Source organism: Melopsittacus undulatus, chromosome 5, assembly GCF_012275295.1.
Source record: "Melopsittacus undulatus isolate bMelUnd1 chromosome 5, bMelUnd1.mat.Z, whole genome shotgun sequence".
In the NCBI taxonomy this organism is placed as follows: domain Eukaryota; kingdom Metazoa; phylum Chordata; class Aves; order Psittaciformes; family Psittaculidae; genus Melopsittacus; species Melopsittacus undulatus.
Window position 1 is genome coordinate 20,934,482 of NC_047531.1, and position 21,873 is coordinate 20,956,354.

Below are 21,873 nucleotides of genomic sequence, written 5' to 3' on the forward strand. Positions count from 1 at the left end.
TAAGGCTGTTATGTTTTGTGAATTGTGGATAATTACTTTAATCATAATTAAATTTCCCTGACCTCTCTTCCAAGAAAAATTCAGACATTTATTATTCCTTTACTTAAATAAAATTGTGTCTGCATTTCATAATATTAAATAATTGATAAAAACTCACTGATTTCTTTCTTACAAGAGTTCTTCAATTGGCATAGAATACACAGGGGATGAAATACAATCCTGATAATGAGATGATTAAGTTAGGCAAAGCCTGATTGAAATTTTTAATGTCTGGGTCAAAATTGGGGACTTCTCAGTCCACTCAAATTCACTCTATAGAGAATTTAGGCAGTCAACAAAAAAATGCAGAGGAAGATCTTATTCTCCTAATTACACCTCCCTCCTGCATCAGAGCTGGCGAGATGCTTTTTGTTACTATACGTAAATCTAAAAACACTCCATTAGAATCAATGTCCATTTTTCATAGAAATATGTAGTCTGTTTACAACAAAAGAGAGAGAGGTGTGAAAGAAATAAGGAAAAGAAGAAAGAAATTAAGCAGATCCAAACCCAAAAAGAGGAATTTATTTTGATTCCATTTACTGCAAAAATTAAGGACAGGTTTAATTCCTCCTATGAGAAAGCAAATCGATCACTCTCTCACACACACCTTCTCTTTTAATCTCTGTTTACCTGATCCTGTCAGAGACTTCTATCTTCTCTGAAACTTGTCTTTGCTGGGGGTCTACAAGGATGCTGTGAAGGGACTCTTCGGTAGGGACTGTAGTGATAGGACAAGGGGTAACGGGTTGAAACTTAAACAGGGGAAGTTTAGATTTGATATAAGGAAGAAATTCTTTACTGTGAGGATGGTGAGGCACTGGACTGGATTACCCAAGGAAGTTGTGAATCTGCCATCCCTGGCAGTGCTCAGGGCAAGGCTGGATGGAGCCTTGAGTGACATAGTTGAGTGTGAGGTGTCCCTGCGCATGGCAGGGTGTTGGAACTAGATGATCTTAAGGTCCTTTACAACCCTAATTATTCTATGATTCTATGATCCTCCATACTCTGGGGGTCTCTTTTGTCACAGAAATTCTTGTGAATATAATCATTATGTGATCAAATTAAGAGCTGCTAGATTAACAAAGGACTGACCACAGGTACAAGGCTTTACTCACAATAGATGACCTGTTTTAAAGCAGCTGTTTTTAAGAAACTCTGTAAAAAAAAAGTAAATTTGTACATTCAAGTTATTGTATTTTGTTTTCTGGCAAATAAGACTCTGGACTTACAAATATTGTTTTTCTCTTTGTCTGAAAATGTGGATCTTAGCCTGCATATCTGCTACCCTCAACCTTAAAGATCCCAAACTTCTAGGCACCACTTCAACTAATTTCCCCAAATAACTTTTATTCTTGCACTTTCTCTGTGTGTGCATGTGGCACAGTCCCTTGCAAAAGCCCTGCAGGTAACAGCACCCTGCCAGTCAGGTAATTTTCAGTTGCAGCCAGCCTAGGAAGGTCATTCACACATCTCGAAAAAAATCACCATCCACTGGTGCAAAAGAGCCTTGTACTGTCATGCAAGAGAGATGGACATGATGTCCATGGAAATCAGGTGATGTAAATCAGCCTCCTGATCATGCCCACTGTTTCAGGCTTCTCTGAGGGCTTCCATAGGGTTCAGGATATGGCATGCTCACAGCCAGAAGCCTTCAGCAGGAGCTTTCAGGGTAATGAGCTTGGGTGTCTAAGAATTAAGCTCCCTGGGAAAAAGGACACCTGGAAGGCCATCTGGGCCTCTGACAGGATGGAAGAGATACAACTCAATAGAAGGGATGCAACTCTGGCATCTTATACTACAGAATTAATTCTCTATTCTTCATCCTTAATTCCTCTTTATCATCAACAAATTGCATCTCTTGCTTTCTTTTTTTTTTTTCCATTTTCTAGCTGTGAAAGACTGTCATTAGCAAGTTCATGAGAAATTAAAGGTTTTTTTCCACCACAGATATGTCCTGGTAGCATATAGCATCTGTAATGCTTTCATTTCACTTAGTACTTTGCCATCAGCTTTGCAACTATGATCTCTGCCTCTACTTTCATACAAGTATCATTCCACTCTCCACTGCCACCACAAATATATATGCATGCACATCTTAAGTTCAGTAACACAACACAATGAAACAAAACTCTGTAAAAGAAGGAATTACTCAGTTCTTGGAGAACTAGCACAGGATGTTGCATCTAAAACTAAATCAAAAGTAAATAACACCACAGCAAAACTGGCAGCTGCCTTGAGGTATAAAAACAGTGCAAGTTCACAAGACACCTTTACTTGTTTTCTTTTCATAAATCTGCTGAGGATGGACAAATATGAGCTTTGTTTCTGCCTTCCAAAAGCACTTTTATTATGATAACTGTGTTCTGCTTGTTAGACGCCAGCAATCAAAAAGAAGTTAAACCTGATACCCATTTTTATAATGAATTTACATTAAATGCAAAATATAGCTGAATACATGCCATTTTAGCAGTTTGTTGTGTCCACTTTTCTTACTCCTACAGGACATCAGAGAATGAGTCAGTGGGTCTAGGATTACTTTAATACATAAATTATAGGTTCAGGCCCTCCATCCCCTCACACTGCCTCTACAATGAAATGAATGCTTTCTTGTCCATTTGGTAAGCAGTGAACAATAATTTCAATAAGAATAAAAACTTGATCAAGCAAATTAATCAAGGAAAGGCTGAGGCTAATCTTGGTATCTCATCATGCTGGATGTTAGTGGCATCAGCCTTATTTGTATTCCTTCACTGTCTAAAATCTATTCACATGACTGGAAAGGAATGAATTAGAACAGTGGGAAATTCAGAGCTTGTAGAAGACTAAGGAGAATTAATAATGTTGGGTAAGCAAAAGTAACAGCACTGTATAAACTCATCATGCTCAACTGCACACGGCATAGATTGCTAAAATAGTGAAATGTGAAGATCTCATAAAACTGGAATACCTCTAATGGGAAGCTTGGAGACAACAAAGGCTTTTTTGCACCAATAACTGAGATTTGAGCTCACTTGCAGAGATGAATGTTTGTTATTACATAGACCTATTTTTTGTTGATGTTCTAGTTCTTTAGCTAATTAACCAAAAGTCCACAAAAGCAGTCACTGAGATGAAATCTGATCAGCCCTCTAATCCATAAAACTACTATTTCAGCAGGAAACTTTTCTAACTGAAAACATGACATAGTATAGAATACACTCTCTGTTCTAGAAAATCTGCATTCTTAGTTGTATTTGAAAATCATATTTTGTAACTGGAGTGAAAAAACAGTATTTGTGGATGTGTTTAATTTCTGTTAGTTAAGACAGAGTGAGACAGAGCATAAGGATTTTGTGCCTCATCAAAAGGAACATTTACTAAAGACTTTCAATTTCATTTGAATACATCCTTTTAGATAGAATGAAATTACAGAGTCATCAATCAGGATGCCATATGAAAGAAGTGGAAAACTCAGGTCTTGGGGAACAAAAAAAGTTAATTTAATTATGGGGCATATGGAACCCAAGCTCAGCTTTTATGTTTCGAACCTGCACAACCATTCTGTCCCCAGACACTGAGCGAAGCCTAAGAAGAGCACAGCATGTGAAAAGATCACCTTGGTTTCTGACTCAAATCCCACACGGTTTCAAACAAACATACTGAGCAGTCCCTTTTATAAACTGACCAAAGTTCTTTCTTGAAACTTGTTTTGCTTTCCTTTCCATTAATAAATTACATCACATGAGGCAGAAATCAGGGGCTTAGTTCCCTGGTCAGCAAAACATTACACTTGGCTAAAGAATCACTCCCTAAGAAAACATAACCATATTTTGTAAAGTACTTTATTAAGCTGAACATAATGTAAGCTAAAGGCTGATAATAGATAACAGAAGAAAACCACTTAGCATTTTTCCTTGTTGTTTATGTTCTTTCTTCCCCTTCTTTCATTTCTCATTTTCCCAGTATTCTCAGTACAGACTCTGTAATTTGACTAGGAAAACAAATTATTTGTACACGATGTATTTTACCTTTTAAGCCTGTACGTAATCTCTCCCTTGCACAAGCTTTTCTGTGCCTGTATAACAACTGAAATAACAAATGAGTAAAAAGAGTTATTTAGAAGGAAACAGAAGGCAGCTCTCTATCCACCACAGAAGCCCTTGAATGCCTTTCACCACTCATCCTGGGAGGCACCTGAGGTGCAAGTAACCCAGAGGGGCTTATCACAAGCTTGCAGTGCCTGTGGCAAGTGCACATATGGGAACTGATGGTCTTCCATCACTAACACATTTCTTGAACATATCCAAATGTCCTTCTTTCAGATAACTCTCTCCTTTGTTTATCACAGAAAGACAAAAAAAATCTGAGACAATTCCAAATAAACTGCCCTTAGTTAATGAATCTTATAATTTCATGGGCATTACTGTGAAAAACAGCCATTACTCATTATGCACCTGAACTAAACACACACCATCACTTGAAATCTCACCACCATCACTTGAAATCTCACCACCACCACTACTTTCATACTCTACCAAGGTCCACATGAGAAAAAAATTATCTTCTGAGTCCCATGACTTTAACAGCCTCCATACAGATATCACTGCTAACACATATATGTCTGATTAACTAAAAAATCAAAACAGGGAACAGATTTAATCATGAAGAGCCCATTAACTTCAATAAGAGGTTCATACATAAGTCTGTAAAAACTTGTGCCACTGATACCATTCTGTAGGTTACCATTTATTTTTAAACCAAACTGCACTTAACTGAAAGGGGGGGAAAAAAGAATCACACATTTTGCATCTGGTTTAGCAACAGAAAGAATATCTTCAGGTTGACTTTAACATCTTAATTCTGTGAAAGAGACATCATATTTTGCAAATCAAATTATTATGGAAAAAATAACATTAACCAATTAATTTAACTGAAATTGAACATATTTCTAGCTACTGAATAAGGGCTGAAAGGATTTAATCCATAAACTATAATATAATGGAAGCAATTATGAGGTTCGACAATTCTTATAAATTGAGCATTGTGATTATATGCACTTCATTAAGTGCATTAACATTTTGGGTAAAAACTTATAATCGTATCGCTCAATTTACTGGCCTTAGCAAATGTAATACATCTCACAGCACATCCAATATGCTAGCAAAATCTGCACCTGTTAGAGTTTACATAAAGTACTGCCCTCTTCTGGCTAGTATCAACACAGCAGTGAATAGGGTCTCTGGTTTATGGATTTGTGCTTTATCCCCATCACCCATGGGAAATTCTAAAAAATTATTATATGCAACAAGAACAGTGCTGAAGATCTGGGCAGGCTCTCTTGAGTTATACAGTCTCTAATTCTACCACAAAAAAATAGAGGTTATTTTATTTCCTAGGATGTATGATACCTTTCATCCTTCTGAGGCCTTTTCAGGAAAGCTGCCTCTATGTGTTTCAGCATCCTGGGTAGCACTGGTGAAGCTCAATAAGATGTAATTCTCTCCAAGATTAGAGACTCACAGATGTCCTGGGATGTTCATGCTGTTTTAAAGGGAGTGGGCTATGCAGAAGATAAACACAGAGACACCCACCCTCAAAATAAAGAACAAAAAGAGGAAAATCAGAATGCCTACAAAAGTAAACTTTACTGCAAATTTAGTTCAGATTTTTTATTCCCATTTTTGAAAGAAGCAGATCTTCACTTGGTACTACTGAGAACAGGTGTGGTTGTTCTTAATTTAGAGAGCATTTACATCCATAGGATAATGACATCCTTCAATTGTCATGGATCCGTTAAACACCACCAGCAAAAATGTTTGCAGGAATTATTGAGGTATTGGGGTAGCTTTGTTTTTCTTAGTCCTTCCTTTCCCAGATATTTACAAATTCCATACGTACATGTCCTTCCATGGGGTCATTTCTCAGTTTGGAAATCTACAACTGCCTTGCTCTTGAGTTTACAGAGCTTCTGAAATTTTGTTCCCCCCTCTGTGACCAATCATAGCATTTTGGTAAGCAGCTCAAGGAGAAGCTGACTTATGGAGGCATATGAAGGGTACACAGTATTACTGAAAACTGTTGTATATTATGCTCAGGACGTACATGGCAGAAAGCTTTCTGGATGCATACAGTGACAGCAGCACATAGGGATTTATCTGCATGACACCTCTGCTGCTCAAGGGTATTGTTTTGTAACTCATCCTTTTGATTAATCATCTAGTCAAAATATCCTGCTTTAATTAACAACGTTAAAGAAAGAGACTGGTATTTTTGTAAGAATTTAATCTTTTAAAACAATTAGTTCTGTTTCAGTTTTTGCTAAAAAGTAATAAAATCCAGTAATCATTGTATACTGAAGAAATGCTAAAAAGTAGAGGAACAAACAACACTATTCCTGCCATCGAAAATCCTTGAGAGGACAGAGCTTTGACATGAGAAGCAGTTTTCTAGTAAAAGAAATAAACAATCTTTTTATAATCTGTAAGGTTTCATAATATGCGTATTTCTGCCATCTCATTTTAAAGTGTTGGCATCACAGCTTGTAATTTGCATAAAAGTTATGCATTTCTAACAGAAAAAAAAATCACTGTAGGAGTCTTTCCAACCATTAGTGAAGCATACACATACACCTATGTTCTTTTTCTGAAATGAGTAATAGTAATTTTTCTGAATACTCTGATCTTTGAACAGGATTCTTTGGAGTTCTGTGGGCAGTTCATTAGGTAACAGAACCAAAGGAATGACTTGTGGATGACTAAAAGGGTTACCTCTGTCTGAAAATATGCAGACTCATGCAAGCATTCAAGAGAGAGCTGTTACTGCTCAGGTATCTCAGTGCAAGTTTAAAAGCAAACATGTTTTTACTGTGACTCAGAGCACAATATGGCCCCCTGCCCTTCAACACAAGAAAGAAAATAATAAAAAGAAGATGAGAATGTCACTTTGACATTTCCAATCAAACATTCTTAGCTTGCAATGTTGTTAGAACATTTTCAGCATTGTAACATTCAACTCGTTCAACTCTTCTACATCACGCAGTTGAGCAAAGCTCAAGTATTTTGTATTAGCATAGCATATTAAAAATAACAGTGACAACTGCACACTGTTGTTTCTCAAGCAGATCTTGGATACTTCTTTATTGGTGGTTGGGGAGAGGAAAGATTAGAAAAAGTAGAAGTCATAAATATAACAAAAAGTGAAGATCCTATTGGTAATGGCTAGAATACACTGAAATTTACCATCTTATAAAGGAAGAATGATAGTGGTCATTTCTTTAGTAGGGCAGGGATTGATTTTGTTTTTATTTAAACTATCTTTTTTAAGTCTTAGACACTTAAAAAAACAATCATAATGCTAAGTTGGGTAACTCCTAACAAGTTTTCTTAGTCTTAAAACATCTGCCATGAAGCTACAACAGACTGAGAGACTTGACTACGTATATCATAGAATAGGGTTGGAAAGAACTTATATATATCCTCATATTGAGGGTATAGTCATATATGCCATAGTACAGTATATAACAGAATGTGCATAAAGTCACAGATCATGTTATGTATAATTATTTTCTTGCTTTGCTTTTTCTTCAGAGAAAAAGAAAAAATAAACAAAACAAAACAAAGAACCAACACTATCTGCTCTAACAGCTCCCTTGATCTCAGCAGAACTGCCCAGAAAAGTAGACCATATGTCATGTACGTATGTATACCCTCCATTTAGTAACAGACTTTGGGGTAAGGAAGGACAAAAAGCTGGTTCTTGGGCAGCATGACAATTTATTTTAATTTTTTTACAGACATTATTATTTAGCCAAAATTGATGAAAATATTGAAAACAGAGTTTCAGTTGTATTCAATATTTTTTCTTTTTAATATCAGAAGGCATAATTTCAAAGCCATAAGATGAAACTCATTTTTCTGTTTCATTTTACTGATTTTTAAAAATGACATTATAATGAAATATAAACAAAATATGCTTTAGCTCAACTGTAATGCAAAAATTTGTACGAAAAATGTAATGCAATTTCCCTCTGTCTCAATTCATAATAAAATTAGTTGTCAAAAGTTCTAAAGAAAGAGAAATTCCAATTTTCACTTAGTGCTAAGCTAATATTTGAAAGCCTTTAGTTCTCTATTACATGGGTTTTCTATGTGACAGAGTCAGTGACTTCACTTACAGTCAGATGAAAACAAGAATTCAACTTAGCACCTGTTGGAAGTTACTAACCTTCACCTCAAACTACCAGAACTATTGGCTCAATAACACATAGTATGATCCTATGTAATAATGAAATACATGAGTTTTAGCATCTTGTAGAATAAATGCATTCAGGAGAGATACAGTTATACAAGATTGTCATGGTTTAAACTCAGTCAGCCATGCAGTCTCGCTCACTCACTCTCCCCAGTTCTTCCTCCCCCCGCTCAAGGAGGGATGGGGAGGAGAATTGAAAGAATGTAACTCCCATGGGTTGAGATAAGAGCAGTCCAGTAACTAAGCTGTAACACAAACCACTGCTGCTGCCACCAATAATAATAATGATAAGGAAAATAACAAGGGAAGAGAATATAATACTACCTGCTGATCAGTACCTAGCCTGACCCAGCAGTGAAGTAGTCCTTCCAGGTAACAACTCAGTTTACATCCTGGGCATGACGTGCTGTGGTATGGAATACCTCTTTGGCTAGTTTGGGTCCGGTGTCCTGTCTCTGTTTCATCCCAGCTTCCCCTCCTCCCTGGCAGAGCATGAGACTCAGTAAGCCCTCCGTCAGACAAAACATTACTAAGCAGCAACTAAAAACATTGATGCTATCAATGCTGTTCCTAGGCTGAAAGTCAAAAACACAGCACTGCACCAGCTACTAAGAAGGAGGAACTGCTGAACCCAGGGCAAAGATACATTTATAAAATATGTTCAAATCTCTACATTCTGTTATTATTAATACTTATACAGAAAGTAACAGTAGTTACTACCAAAACAGATATATTAGCTTTGTGCATAGAATATTAAAATTCATAATAGAGTTTTTAGAAGACTGAAAGACTTTAGGAACTTGGGGTCAATAGGCAAGAGTTAGGAGAAAGGGGAGTAAAGGGACTCCTAAGGATTGAAAACATCAAATAGAAAGAAACAGTCAAAATTCCGCACTGGAAAAGGATAATAAATGCATGCTCTAGACATACCTATACTTGTATTTATTTGTAGACAAACCTGGGACTTTGTCTGTATAACACAGTGCTCCTCAAAAAAAAGAGCAAGGGAGTATCGAGACGAAAGATTTGAAACTTTGAAGATGGTATAAAATGATTTGAAATAAATGAGCAGAGAGAAGAGACAGAGTATTCACAAAGCTAGATAAATGGGTTTATCATAGAAAAATATTGACTACTGACAAATGCAAGGGAGTACACGCTGGCAGGAATACCTAGAATTGTTCACACACATCATTGAGTTCTAAATCAGCTGTAGCCATTTGTTAATAAACCTTGAATGTCAGTACAGATAGCTTTTGGAAATAATTTGCTTGCTACCCAGCAGCCAACAGAAAAAGCTTACCGTTTGTCAGGATGTATAAAAAATGGGACTGAGAATAAAAATGAGATTACAATGACACTATATAAATCAATAGTGAGGTTTACTTGGAGTGTTCAGTCATGGCTACACAGCTTAACAGAGATATAAATTAAATAAGGGATCCAGAAACTGACAATAAAAACTATTAAACTGCAATTACTTCATATCCTCTACTCCAGAGTTAAGATAGAAAGAAGGCATGCTACAAAGGAGGTTAGCTGAACTCTCCTGCATACCATTTTTAGCATGAAAATAGGAGGACAGTCAATAAGTGAGGTTAAACTGATAACAAGAAGACATTATAATGGATATAAATTTACATGCTTCAGGAAATCTGAGCATCACCCACTAAATAACTGGGATTACAAAACACTCCTTGATAGGTGATTCTGCCAATCACTGTTCAGTAAGATTTTGGTATCTTTCTCTTCCATATAATTGAGGCCACCACTGGAGACAAGATATGGACAGGCAGTATCTGATTCAGTCTGACAGTTCCAGTGCTTCATTATTTAAACTGCAGCCACAGATCATGAAAGAGCTGATACTAAGTATATTGTTAATATTCAATAATGAGACATTTCTCGTATGTGATTTTAAGAGGTACAGTTCTCCAGGTAAAAAAAAAAAAAAAAAAAAAAAAAAGCTGCAAAAATACTAAACAGTTAAAACTACTAGAAACTGTTTGAAGAGAGAAAGACATATAGACAGAAAAATGCAATTTTCTCAGTAAACTCAAGAGCCAGGAACTTTTTTTCACCAGGTGCAACTTCTTAATGGGAATGAGAATACTGACTCTAGAGCAGTGAAGCACAGCCAAGACTACAATTCAAATGCTGTGAAACCTTTGAAATGTTAACAAAAAAGAACATGCAAATAGAGCTCAAGGCCATGTCACTATGCTCCTTCCTGTCACCTTTGCTCAGACAGTGCCCTTAAATATAGGTTTTCCTTACAAATGTCTATGCATACTGGTGGGGGAAAAAACAAAACAAAACAAAAAACACAAAACAAAAACATTAAATGTTATGTTGGCAAGGTTCACGCAGTGTCTGATCGAGACTATGCTGTGGTCTGAATATTTGATCCCCAATTCCAGCTGGAATTGCAACAATCATTCATGCCACTGCAATACAAAAGGGGCCATGCTGAATCTTGTGTAAAAACAAGCCTACGGCTGTGAAAGAAGTGACGATAACAGACACTTATAAAATAAATAAATAAATAGCAAAGGAGCTCTTAGTTCTTGATAAAGGAGGAAAAAATTTAACTCCCTGCAGAATCTGTGAAGCTTCTGGGACTTATTATTGAGAGGTTTTGGGGGTGAGGGTGTTGAACAAGTTAAGCACAACTGCCATGGAAAATAAACTGTCAAAGTTTTTCACATAGGTCTCTTCTGTCTTTTACCACAGCAAAATCGTAATGCAAATACCAAACATGGGCAGTCTGATTCAGACTTGAAACCATATTGCATGTCCTTGATGCTTTCCCTTCCAGTATCTCGTTTACAAATACTTTCAAGTATGACAAGAATGCCCACTGGGATTAACTCTGTTAAAATCCAATTCCTGCTAATGCAGTTGTGTGAAATTTTGTCATAAGCAACTAAAATAGCTAAATTTTGATTCAGATGTTTCCGAAGTTTGCTTTCACAGAAGTTTCTTATATTATGTGTGAATCATTTGCTCTGAGACTCTTTCTAGAAAACGAGTCACAGAAACTAATTGAAGCTACAGGTTCAACAGCAATAGATACTAATTTACTGAACAGCAGCACTTGAGAAATTTCATTTCTGTCATCACAATGATCTGATAGCAAGCTAGTACCTATGCATTTATCTTACCTTTTATTTCAGAAATTTTAATACAATTTATATGTCCAGAAATCACCCTTGTAATCGTAGAGTTCTCAAGCACAGACAGACTACAGTTTAAGCAGCAATACCTAAATTTGGTGCAATCATCTAATGAAAATGCATATTCATTATGAACACTACACTCTATATTTCAACAAAAGTGTGTTCTTAATCTAGTAAGATTGCTTTCTAAAAATTAACATTAATGTGTTTACTTTTTTGGTTTTTGCATTTTTGCATTTAAAAATCTTGAACAAGATGTTATGATTAACATATTACTGTGGGGATATGTTACAGACCACCTGATCAAGAGGAACCTGTGGATGAAGAACTCTACAGACAAACAGGAAAAGCCTCACACTTTCAGGCCCTTGTACTCATGGGGGACTTCAGCAGGTCAAAAGAGGTGATCCTGCCCTTCTACTCTGCTCTCAGGAGACCTCACTTGGAGTATTGTGTGCAGTTCTGGTGGCCTCAACATAAAAAGGACATGGAACTGTTGGAACAAGTCCAGAGGAGGGGCCACAAGGATGATCAGGGGACTGGAGCACCTCCCGTATGAAGACAGGCTGCGCAAGTTGGGGCTGTTTAGCCTGGAGAAGAGAAGGCTGCGTGGAGACCTCATAGCAGCCTTCCAGTATCTGAAGGGGGCCTACCAGGATGCTGGTGACGGACTATTCGTTAGTGACTGTAGTGACAGAACCAGGGGTAATGGGTTGAAACGTAAACAGCAGAGGTTTAGACTGGATATAAGGAAGAAATTCTTTACTGTTAGGGTGGTGAGGTACTGGAATGGGTTGCCCAGGGAGGTTGTGAATGCTCCATCCCTGGCAGTGTTCAAGGCCAGATTGGATGAAGCCTTGGGTGATATGGTTTAGTGTGAGGTGTCCCTGCCCATGGCAGGGGTTTGGAACTAGATGATCTTGAGGTCCTTTCCAATCCTAACTATTCTATGATTCTATGATTAAGGTAAAAGGTTTTACCAACAAGCCGCTGCACTAAAAGCACTGCCAAAATACAACTTTGTTTCCTGGACATTCTTAGCATTTTTCGATTTTGTGTTCGTGCAATGCAAACATCTTGTGTTCACATGAATTAGAGAAAAAAAAAACAAAACCAGTCATATTGTCCAATGACTTCTATAGTACTTATAGAGGTAAGTTAAATATGTGAGTATACATGTAAAGGTCCTCCACATCATAATGAGCTTTTAACATTTATTTTTCAGAGTTTTCTAAATGTTCTAAATTCTCAGCAGTAGGCATCACTGAGAAAACATATTGGCCCTTGCTCTAAAGAGCTTATTTGTCTCAGCTCTCCAGGAGCTGACTGCTATAAGCAAAATGAAATCGGCTTCAGACTCCAAAGAGATTAAATATCACAGCTATTTGGTAACTGTACCACATAAAAATAGCTAATGAATTCAGTCTTGACCACAGTTCACACCCCAACTGGCATGAGACAATAAATATCAGTGGGAAAAAAACAGGAAGTGTGAAGTCTTCCTATTCTGAGCCTTGTTGGCAGCCTCAGAGACAATCTTCCTGAGCACTTCATCCTTTGCTAAAGCCCACAAGACTAAGGGAAGTATTCACTGACTTCTTTCAGTTTCAAGCACATACAGAAGTCCCTATTTCTTAGCCAGGACTTCTCTCAGAATCAAACTGCAATTTGTCTCCCGTGGAATGAAAATAATTTGTACAAGTAGGGGAACAAGATGAAGTGTTTCACATACAAGCATATACCTTGTAGCATAGGGATGGTATTTAGCCCTAGCTCCATACCAAAGGCTCCTTGGGACCCTCTTTGCCAACTCTCATAACTACTCGGTTCACTGTATAAGTATTAAAGTATAATGGTGATTTCACATATGTGATAACATTGCTTACACAATCCATGAAAAAATTATGTTGTCTGTAAATTACTTATGCTGCTTCGTAAGTTTCTGATATCTTTTGGTCATAGTGCCTAAAAGTATCCCTCTGAGGGATATTACTGCTTGAATTGGCCACAAAGACGACAAATCTGAACAGAATACAACTCTTTCAAACTCATCAACCACACCATCCAAGCCTTGGAAGACGGACACAGGGACTGTGAATATCTAGACCTTGGGCCCACTGTAGGAGAGGATCTGGTTCGAGACCATCATAAGAACCTGAATGTACACAAGTCCATGGGACCTGATGAAATCCATCCGCGGGTCCTGAAGGAGCTGGCGAATGAAGTTGCAAAGCCACTGGCCATCATATTTGAAAAATCATGGCAGACAGGTGAAGTTCCTGATGACTGGAAAAAGGGAAATATAACCCCCATTTTCAAGAAGGGAAAAATGGATGACCCAGGGAATTACAGATCAGTCAGTCTCACCTCTGTGCCTGGCAAAATCTGGGAGCAGATTCTCTTGGAAGGCATGCTAGGCAACTCTAAGTTGGAGTGTCATCAATTTGATAGGAGGACCACTTGGTGGATAAAGAACTGGCTGGATGGTCGCACTCAAAGAGTTGTGGTCAATGGTTCAATGTCCAGCTGGAGACCAGTAACGAGTGGTGTCACTCAGATATCGGTGTTGGGACCAGTCTTGTTTAACATCTTTGTCAGTGACATGGACAGTGGGATTGAGTGTGCCCTCAGCAAGTTTGCCGATGACACCAAACTGTGTGGTTCTGTTGATACGCTAGAGGGAAGGAATGCCATCCAGAGGGACCTTGACATACTTGTGAGGTGGGCTGATGCCAACCTCATGAAGTTTAACCATGCCAAGTGCAAGGACCTACACCTGGGTCAGAGCAATCCCAGGCACAGCTACAGGTTGGGCAGAAAAGAAATTCAGATCAGCCCTGCGGAGAAGCACTTGGGGGTGTTGGTCGATGAGAAAATGAACATGAGCCGGCTTCAGTGTGTACTCACAGCCCAGAAAGCCAACCGTATTCTGGGCTGCATCAAAAGAAACGTGACCAGCAGTTCAAGGAGGTGATCCTACCCCTCTACTCTGCTCTCAGGAGACCTCACTTGGAGTATTGTGTGCAGTTCTGGTGGCCTCAACATAAAAAGGACATGGAACTGTTGGAACAAGTCCAGAGGAGGGGCCACAAGGATGATCAGGGGACTGGAGCACCTCCCGTATGAAGACAGGCTGCGCAAGTTGGGGCTGTTTAGCCTGGAGAAGAGAAGGCTGCGTGGAGACCTCATAGCAGCCTTCCAGTATCTGAAGGGGGCCTACCAGGATGCTGGTGACGGACTATTCGTTAGGGACTGTAGTGACAGAACCAGGGGTAATGGGTTGAAACTTAAACAGCAGAGGTTTAGACTGGATATAAGGAAGAAATTCTTTATTGTTAGGGTGAGGTGCTGGAATGGGTTGCCCAGGGAGGTGGTGAATGCTCCATCCCTGGCAGTGTTCAAGGCCAGATTGGATGAAGCCTTGGGTGATATGGTTTAGTGTGAGGTGTCCCTGCCCATGGCAGGGGTTTGGAACTAGACGATCTTAAGGTCCTTTTCAACCCTAACTATTCTATGATTCTATGATTCATCAGTGAATCTGTGTTGGTTAAGGAGGCAAGGGTGCCCATGTAACTTCTGTCAGTACAATCCACTGTATGGTACAGATTCTTTAGGGCAGATACATAACCCAGTTCTACACAACCTTTCTGCCCCTTTTTTTTTATTCTCTTCACTGTAGCTAGTGAGCTTTCTACAGGAGGTTTAAAAAGTGCCTCGAATAACTGACTGAAGAAGAAACTCCCTAAGAGCTATTAGAGATAAGTCCCTCTTCCAACCACTGGAGGGTCAGAGAATATACTAGGGTAGCATGTTTACTGCTCCAAAAGACCTCCCTAAAACTATAGAAGGAAAAATAGACATATAAAAGATGCTGATGAATATCATATTGAATAGCATCACTGAGAGAAATTAAAATGGACCTTCATTATAAATCCCTAAAAACTACACTATTCTTTATCTGGTACTAATTGGTACAAATATCAAAACCTGATGAAATAATTTTCAAGCATGTGCAGTATTAACACACCTATCATTTGATTTTATAATTTTTCAAACATTATTTTCAAGCTCCTGCAGCCAGTTATATAGTGTTATTATCAATTACAAGTTGAAGCTTGAAATACAGTGTTATCAATAGAGTTCAGGTGCATAAATATAAAAGTAAAACTCCAAATTGAATTAAACTGCTTCCCTTTTTTCAGGGTATGTTAGAATATTATTAGCTATGCAAATTAATTTGTTAAGCTAGAAAGCAGTCCTTAAAGTGGAAATATCTCTAGGAAAAACGTAACACTTCACATACTGTATTTCTTCAGTCTTCACATTGCAAGACTATCTTAAATAACATCACGGGGAGGTAAAGAAAATCTATTCATCAGCTTATTTACCAATATATAAAAAGTTTTAACTTTATATTAAAGGTGTACAAAGATTACTGCAGTACATGTAAATTAATCTCAACAGCAATCTATCTTATTTATTTCTAAGTTATCAATGAATATTCAAAGTGAAGAGGACAGGTTACACATTCTTAAATTGTATTTTCTGCCTCAATCCTCCCTCCCCACCTTCTACTAATCTTTCACTTTATCCATTAAAAGTTTTAGAAGTCCAAAAGATATTAAAGGTAAGAAGTATTCCAGTAAGCTGAGAAAAACAGAGATAAAAAAAATGACAAAACACAAAGATGACCTAAGAACTGCATCAAAGAAATGTCAAAGTACATTCTTTATGTAAACAAAATACAGCTAGCTAAGTCTAAAACAATTTAAATAAAGCTTATTTAAAGCTTTTTAGTGTAGCATTAATTCAGTATATGTATTCATCATAAATATGTATGTAGTTATCAATGTGACTGTAATAGTAAGAATATTATGGAGGATCATAAAGTAACTGTGGTCCCTTCTCAGAGAAATGCTGTTAACAACAATGCAGTTGGATAAAGGACGCAGGTAAAGCTACAAAACCCCATTTCTAAAAAGAAAAAACATTCAAACATACATGCTGATATTAAGTACACCATTCTCTTCTGAAGTAAAGCTGCTACAAAGTTACGTCATTTTGGCTTAGTCAAAACTCTGGTTCTAAATCCACTTCAATATCTTCTTTACACTTCTGGCAAGACATGCAATATCAACTTAAAAGCAAAAAGGGGCAATGCTGAATTTCCTCACCTATCCTTAATGATCAGCTACAGTTCTATGTCTGTATCATATGTACCTCCTCTTCTAGTTTCTAAAGCTTTTCACTGGGAGTACCCCTTAGCACTTTTGTCATTTTTTCATCGAATACTAGTGGGGATAAAATCTGTCACACAGCGTTTCATATATTATTCGTGAATTTATTACATTTTCCAGTACAAATAATTGCACTACCTGACCAAGTATTCTGACCCTAAAGAGATTATTCTGAACCAAATGGTTTTGTATTCTGAAAAGCAGTAAAAAGGATCCCATTACTTTCTCTGATGTTAATTTCATCAGGTATATAGTAGCAGGAGGAATGAGCCATCAGAAGAAAGTAGGATTAGAAACTTTCCCACATTTATTTTGTCAAACACATTAACAGCAAAGTAAATAGAAGAGCAATATTCAGCATGACAGTTTAACGAGAACTTAGTAAAATGTGCTTGCTCTTTTCCCCTTTTTAGTTTCTCTCAGTAAGTCAAGTTTCTCACAGTTTAATGCTTAAACTCTTAATTTTGTATGAATTCATTCCTTTGGCCAATGTACCAAAATTATTTGATTGTGATGCAAAATTGTTATAGTGATATCATTGATTAACTTTGTAATGGGAGTAGAAAAATCTATAAATTTAATCATTGTCTTCAAACAATAATGCATGGAAGAATGCATTGGAATAAGTACCATTCCCTATTCTCTTTACAATCATTGTCATGTAAAATATTTAATTTCCAGCTATGCTGTTTCCCAGACAGGATCTTTGTCATTAAAATGAGAGCAGATTTTGATATGTAATATATTCTGTGACATGTCAGGGTGGCACCACTTTGACCTTTTCAGTATTCCACATTTCATTTGGAAGCCTGTTCTTTCCTTTCTGCTCCTGTTACTGATCAAGAAATAGGAGCTGAACACAGGGTCAATCAAACTGGAAATTAGAGACAGAGTGAAGCTCATGACAAATAAGCACCTGAAATTATAAACACATGAAATTAATCTCTATTTCAAAAATATTTTAAAATACCTCTTTCTTAGCTGGCTAGAGAAAACTTAAAAACAAGTAAAGAAGCTTTCCTATTTGTATTTTCAAAACTACTATCTCACATGTCCTCTCACATGCTGAGCTTCCCTTGGAAATGGATATATCAATTCCTCTCACACCCTTTCCTCAAATTTATTGCCATGCATTATGCTTATCTTCCCATTAACTTAAATTCCAGTTGTTGGTTACTTATCACAGGATATGAAGAGCTCAGGAGCTGAGCTGTCCTATACATCTGTGTGCCAACAGTACAAGGGGAGCAATGTCCTCACTAGATTCTCTTAGTTTATTAACATAAAGCTGGTAAGTTTTGCTGGTTTGTGCAAACTTACACCATGTGGTGATTTTTATAAACCTACCTAATCTCTATAGTCTCAGGCCTCCTAACTAGATCCTGTTCAAACTTTTCATTTTAAAAGGGATTCCAGTCCTAGAGTCCCGGTTGAAGTCTGAGGACAGTGAATAATAGAATCAGGATGGAAGAGACATTAAGAAATCATCTGATCAACCTCCCAGCCCCAAGGAAAAACTAAGTACACTTACATAATCCCTGGGAAGGTGTTTGTCTAATGCGTTCTCCCAGATCCTCAGCAGTGGAGGCTCCAGAATGTCCTCAAGCAAGCTGGTCTAATGCTTTAATGCTTTAACTGTTAAAGGGGCTTTCTACGAATCTAAATGGAATCATGCTAGAGATTAATTCTGTTACTTCTGTTCATATACACTGCATTTGGATGAACAAATGGTCCTCTACCTGCCTGTAAAAGCCATTTGTCTATTTGAAGACATCATTTTCCACCACCTTCACTTCTTTGTCACCTCTTCTTCAGGCTAACCAACCACCTTGCTCAGTCACTCCTCACAGACCACATTTTCAAGTTTTGTGATAGTCTTTGTTCTTGCTTGCAGAGTCTCTCACCTTTTGCAAAGTGAGGGTCAAATCCTGTACCTAGTCAAAATGAGGTTTCACAACTGCCAGACAATTTGGAGGATTACTCACATTACTTTACAGATGGTATGCCTGTCTGCCGGTTCAGGAGGAATATAAGTAGGTTATAATTTGCTATCATGGTCAGATCATTTTTTTGAAAGACTAATTTCTGACCAGTCTTTCTGTATTCTTCATTGTACAAGTTCTTGTGGAAGCGCAATGTCTTGCATTTCTCTCAAATTGCATATTATTTTTTCAGAGCATATCTTCAGTTTTGGACTCTAACAAGGTCTTCCAATACACTCCTAGTCCTTCATAGCTTGAAATCACCCCCAGATTTTACAAACATAGCCTTCATTCCAAGTCCGTTTGGACCAAACATGAAAATATTATCTAGTACCTGATCCAGCATAAACACCTGCCTAATACCACATAACACATTCATCCTTTTAAGCAGAAACCATTGCTAATTACTCTCCGAGCAAAGTGTTCTAAATAGAACTGCATCCAGCTTGTGGTGTTTTCACCTAGATCACAATTCTCAAATAAATTCAGAAGAATATTGTATGCGACAGATGAGAAAATACTACAGAATTCAGGAGACAAGACACCAAGAACTTCTCATCCAGCTATAAAGCTGGGGCAACCAATCTATTTGCTGCTGTATTTGACACAATAGATAAAATGTCTCTTTTAGATATGAAGTGCAGAAAATTATTCACGCTTTTGCTAAGTCTATATCAAACCATTGTATTGCAGTCAGCCTTGGCTCTCCCATGAAGACATGGATGGGATGGATGTCTAGGAACTGACAGTATTGATTAGAAGCTAGAAACAGAATATTTACTAGTTAACTAATTGAGCATGTTATATACACCAGTTCCTTAATAGCATAAATCACTGTGAGTTTGTCTTAATGCCAAACTGTTGGGAGCAATCAGAAATGTTTACAGTTCAAGCATAAGTACCTGAAACACACATGCACTCAAACTGACTTGAAAGAACCAGAATTCATACACACGTACCCTGAAAGCCAAGTCCAGTAGATTAACCCAGGTTTCTGAGGAAGGACAGGAAGGCTGTTTGCAATTATTATTTGTTTAAAGGACATTATTTTGTGTCATTTAACACTGTAGTTGGAGAAAGACCGATTCTGCCCTCTTTTGAACTGCCTGCTACTCATCATCTTATTCCTTGGTGTCCAAAACCTATTATTCTTGAGAAATAGACATTTTTTTTCAGGCTAGAAATAACTACGATAATGGAGGGGAAGAAGATCAAAGGGACTTAAATATACTTCTCATAATAATGCCTGTATTTATATAGCACATTTCATCCTGAAGGAAAACAGTCTTTGTACTTCACAGTTTAGGTTTTGTTTGGTTTTTGTTGGTTTTTTTCTGTATTTCAAATTCATCAAAATTAAAAACCCCAGGTTTATCAGTGCTGGAACATGGAAAATGAGGTCTCAGTAGATTGTGATTTTTCTAAACTAAATTAATCACATCTCCTGTAATTCAGCTGTTGTTTGCTTTTTGCACCTAACTCACCAAGGAACTCCCCCTTTCCGAAAAGGGCAAGAGACATAAATTTTTTGCCTCTCTTGGGAGCTTTTCTTAACTTGCTGCCAGAACTGTCACCCTGGCAGACCTGTGAGGAGCAAAGTCATCTATAAATGCCTCCACTTGAGTCCAGGTAACACGCCTGCAGGTGTTCTGATTGCATTGAGTAGGCCTAGCAGAGGTCAGAGATATTCCGTAACCTAGCAGCAGTAAGTACAAAATCTGATAAACATACACTCACCAATTTCTCTGGAGATCTGGGTGAATGCCTCTACGCCACTCTCTCCATAGTTGCCTTCAGAAGCCAGCGTTGAGACGTAGTTCCACCCAAGGGCTGTCACAATGTCAACCATGGCCTGTGCTTGGTAGGAGTCTGGTGGAACCACCCGAGAGAAGAAGTCATACCTGGTGTTATCGCTCAGTTCTGGAGCTGTAGATGCATAGCTGATTTGAGGTATCTGCAAATAGAATGACAAATCATTCAAGCCAGTCTTATATCATTTTACACTATATACTTGTATGTTTGAAAGTCTTAAAATAGATTATACACAGAAATGAATATCTTGTTTTAATTAAATCAACTGATCAGAAAGCAGCTCAAATTTTGTAAAATGTCAGTCAAGTCTTATTGTATAACACTCTCACCAAGAAATAATGCATTCTGCTTTTCTTCAGATGTCATGATTCTTGACATGTAAGTGTAACAACTTCTTTTTTGATCCTGGCTCTGATAAGAAAAGATGAAGAAAAAAAAAAGGAAAAAAGGAGGAGTTCTTACTATTACTACAGAAGATTAAAAGGTCAGTTTTGATAACTGTGATTCTTAAAAGTGCTACAAATAATTTTGATGAGTAAAACATAGATTATTTCCATTTCATTGCTTTGTTTATTTATGTACATGCATATGTGCTTTCCCATTTTATTCCTAATTTTTCAAGCTTTCTCTGTCATAGATTTTTCATTTTCCAGTTTTAATATGCTATTACATGATTTAATATGGAGACTATGTAGTGAATATTGAAAGCTATCTGAAGCATCTAAAAAAATATATGTACAGTATACACATAGAGAAAGAGAAAGGATGGCAATCTTTGAAGAAAACACTTCCATATTCTTAGTAGAAACAAATAAACCAAAACTGCAACCACTAAATAACTTAAACACATTTTAAAAATAAATTATTATTTTGGGGGAAAGAAAAAAAAAAACAACCCAAGGTGATTTTCTAGTAACTCTTCTATTAAATAAATGATTTGGCAATGTCCAGAAGAAACTGTCTGTACGCAATATTCAATTATTTCAATTATTCTGAAGAGTATTTTGGTACAAGAAAGTTGAATTAACATTTATGCTAATTTAAAAGGCAAATGATTTTCTCATTCAAAATAGTAAAACTGATGAAATAGTCACTAGCCTGAAATGAAAGATACTCTAAATATTGCCTTGCATTTGTAATCCAGATTAACAATATGTGTTTAATACACGTTTTACAAAATATAACATAGCCTTCAAAAAAGTAGTCAGAACAGAATTCCTAAACTGATTCTGTTTAGAGGTGAATTTAGCAGTCCCAGATAACAGGTGTCTGGTAAATGCTCACTCTTGTATTACATGCTGTAGTAGAAGGTTTGAAATTTTTAAGTGCTGTACAGTGCTTCCTCATCAGCACAAACTAAAAAAAAAAAAAAAAGGATTTGAAGTAAATATA

General features: G+C 37.2%; 1 protein-coding gene across 2 annotated transcripts in view; it reads right to left on the reverse strand.

The window, feature by feature from the left end:
- GRM8 (glutamate metabotropic receptor 8) overlaps positions 1–21,873 on the reverse strand; it is a 349,602-nt gene that overhangs the window by 267,627 nt on the left and 60,102 nt on the right. For both annotated transcript variants that reach the window (XM_031046301.2, XM_005146095.4), the window contains exon 2: positions 20,407–20,623. In XM_031046301.2, the coding sequence (XP_030902161.2) occupies positions 20,407–20,623 (217 nt within the window). The remainder of the gene's footprint in view (positions 1–20,406; positions 20,624–21,873) is intronic.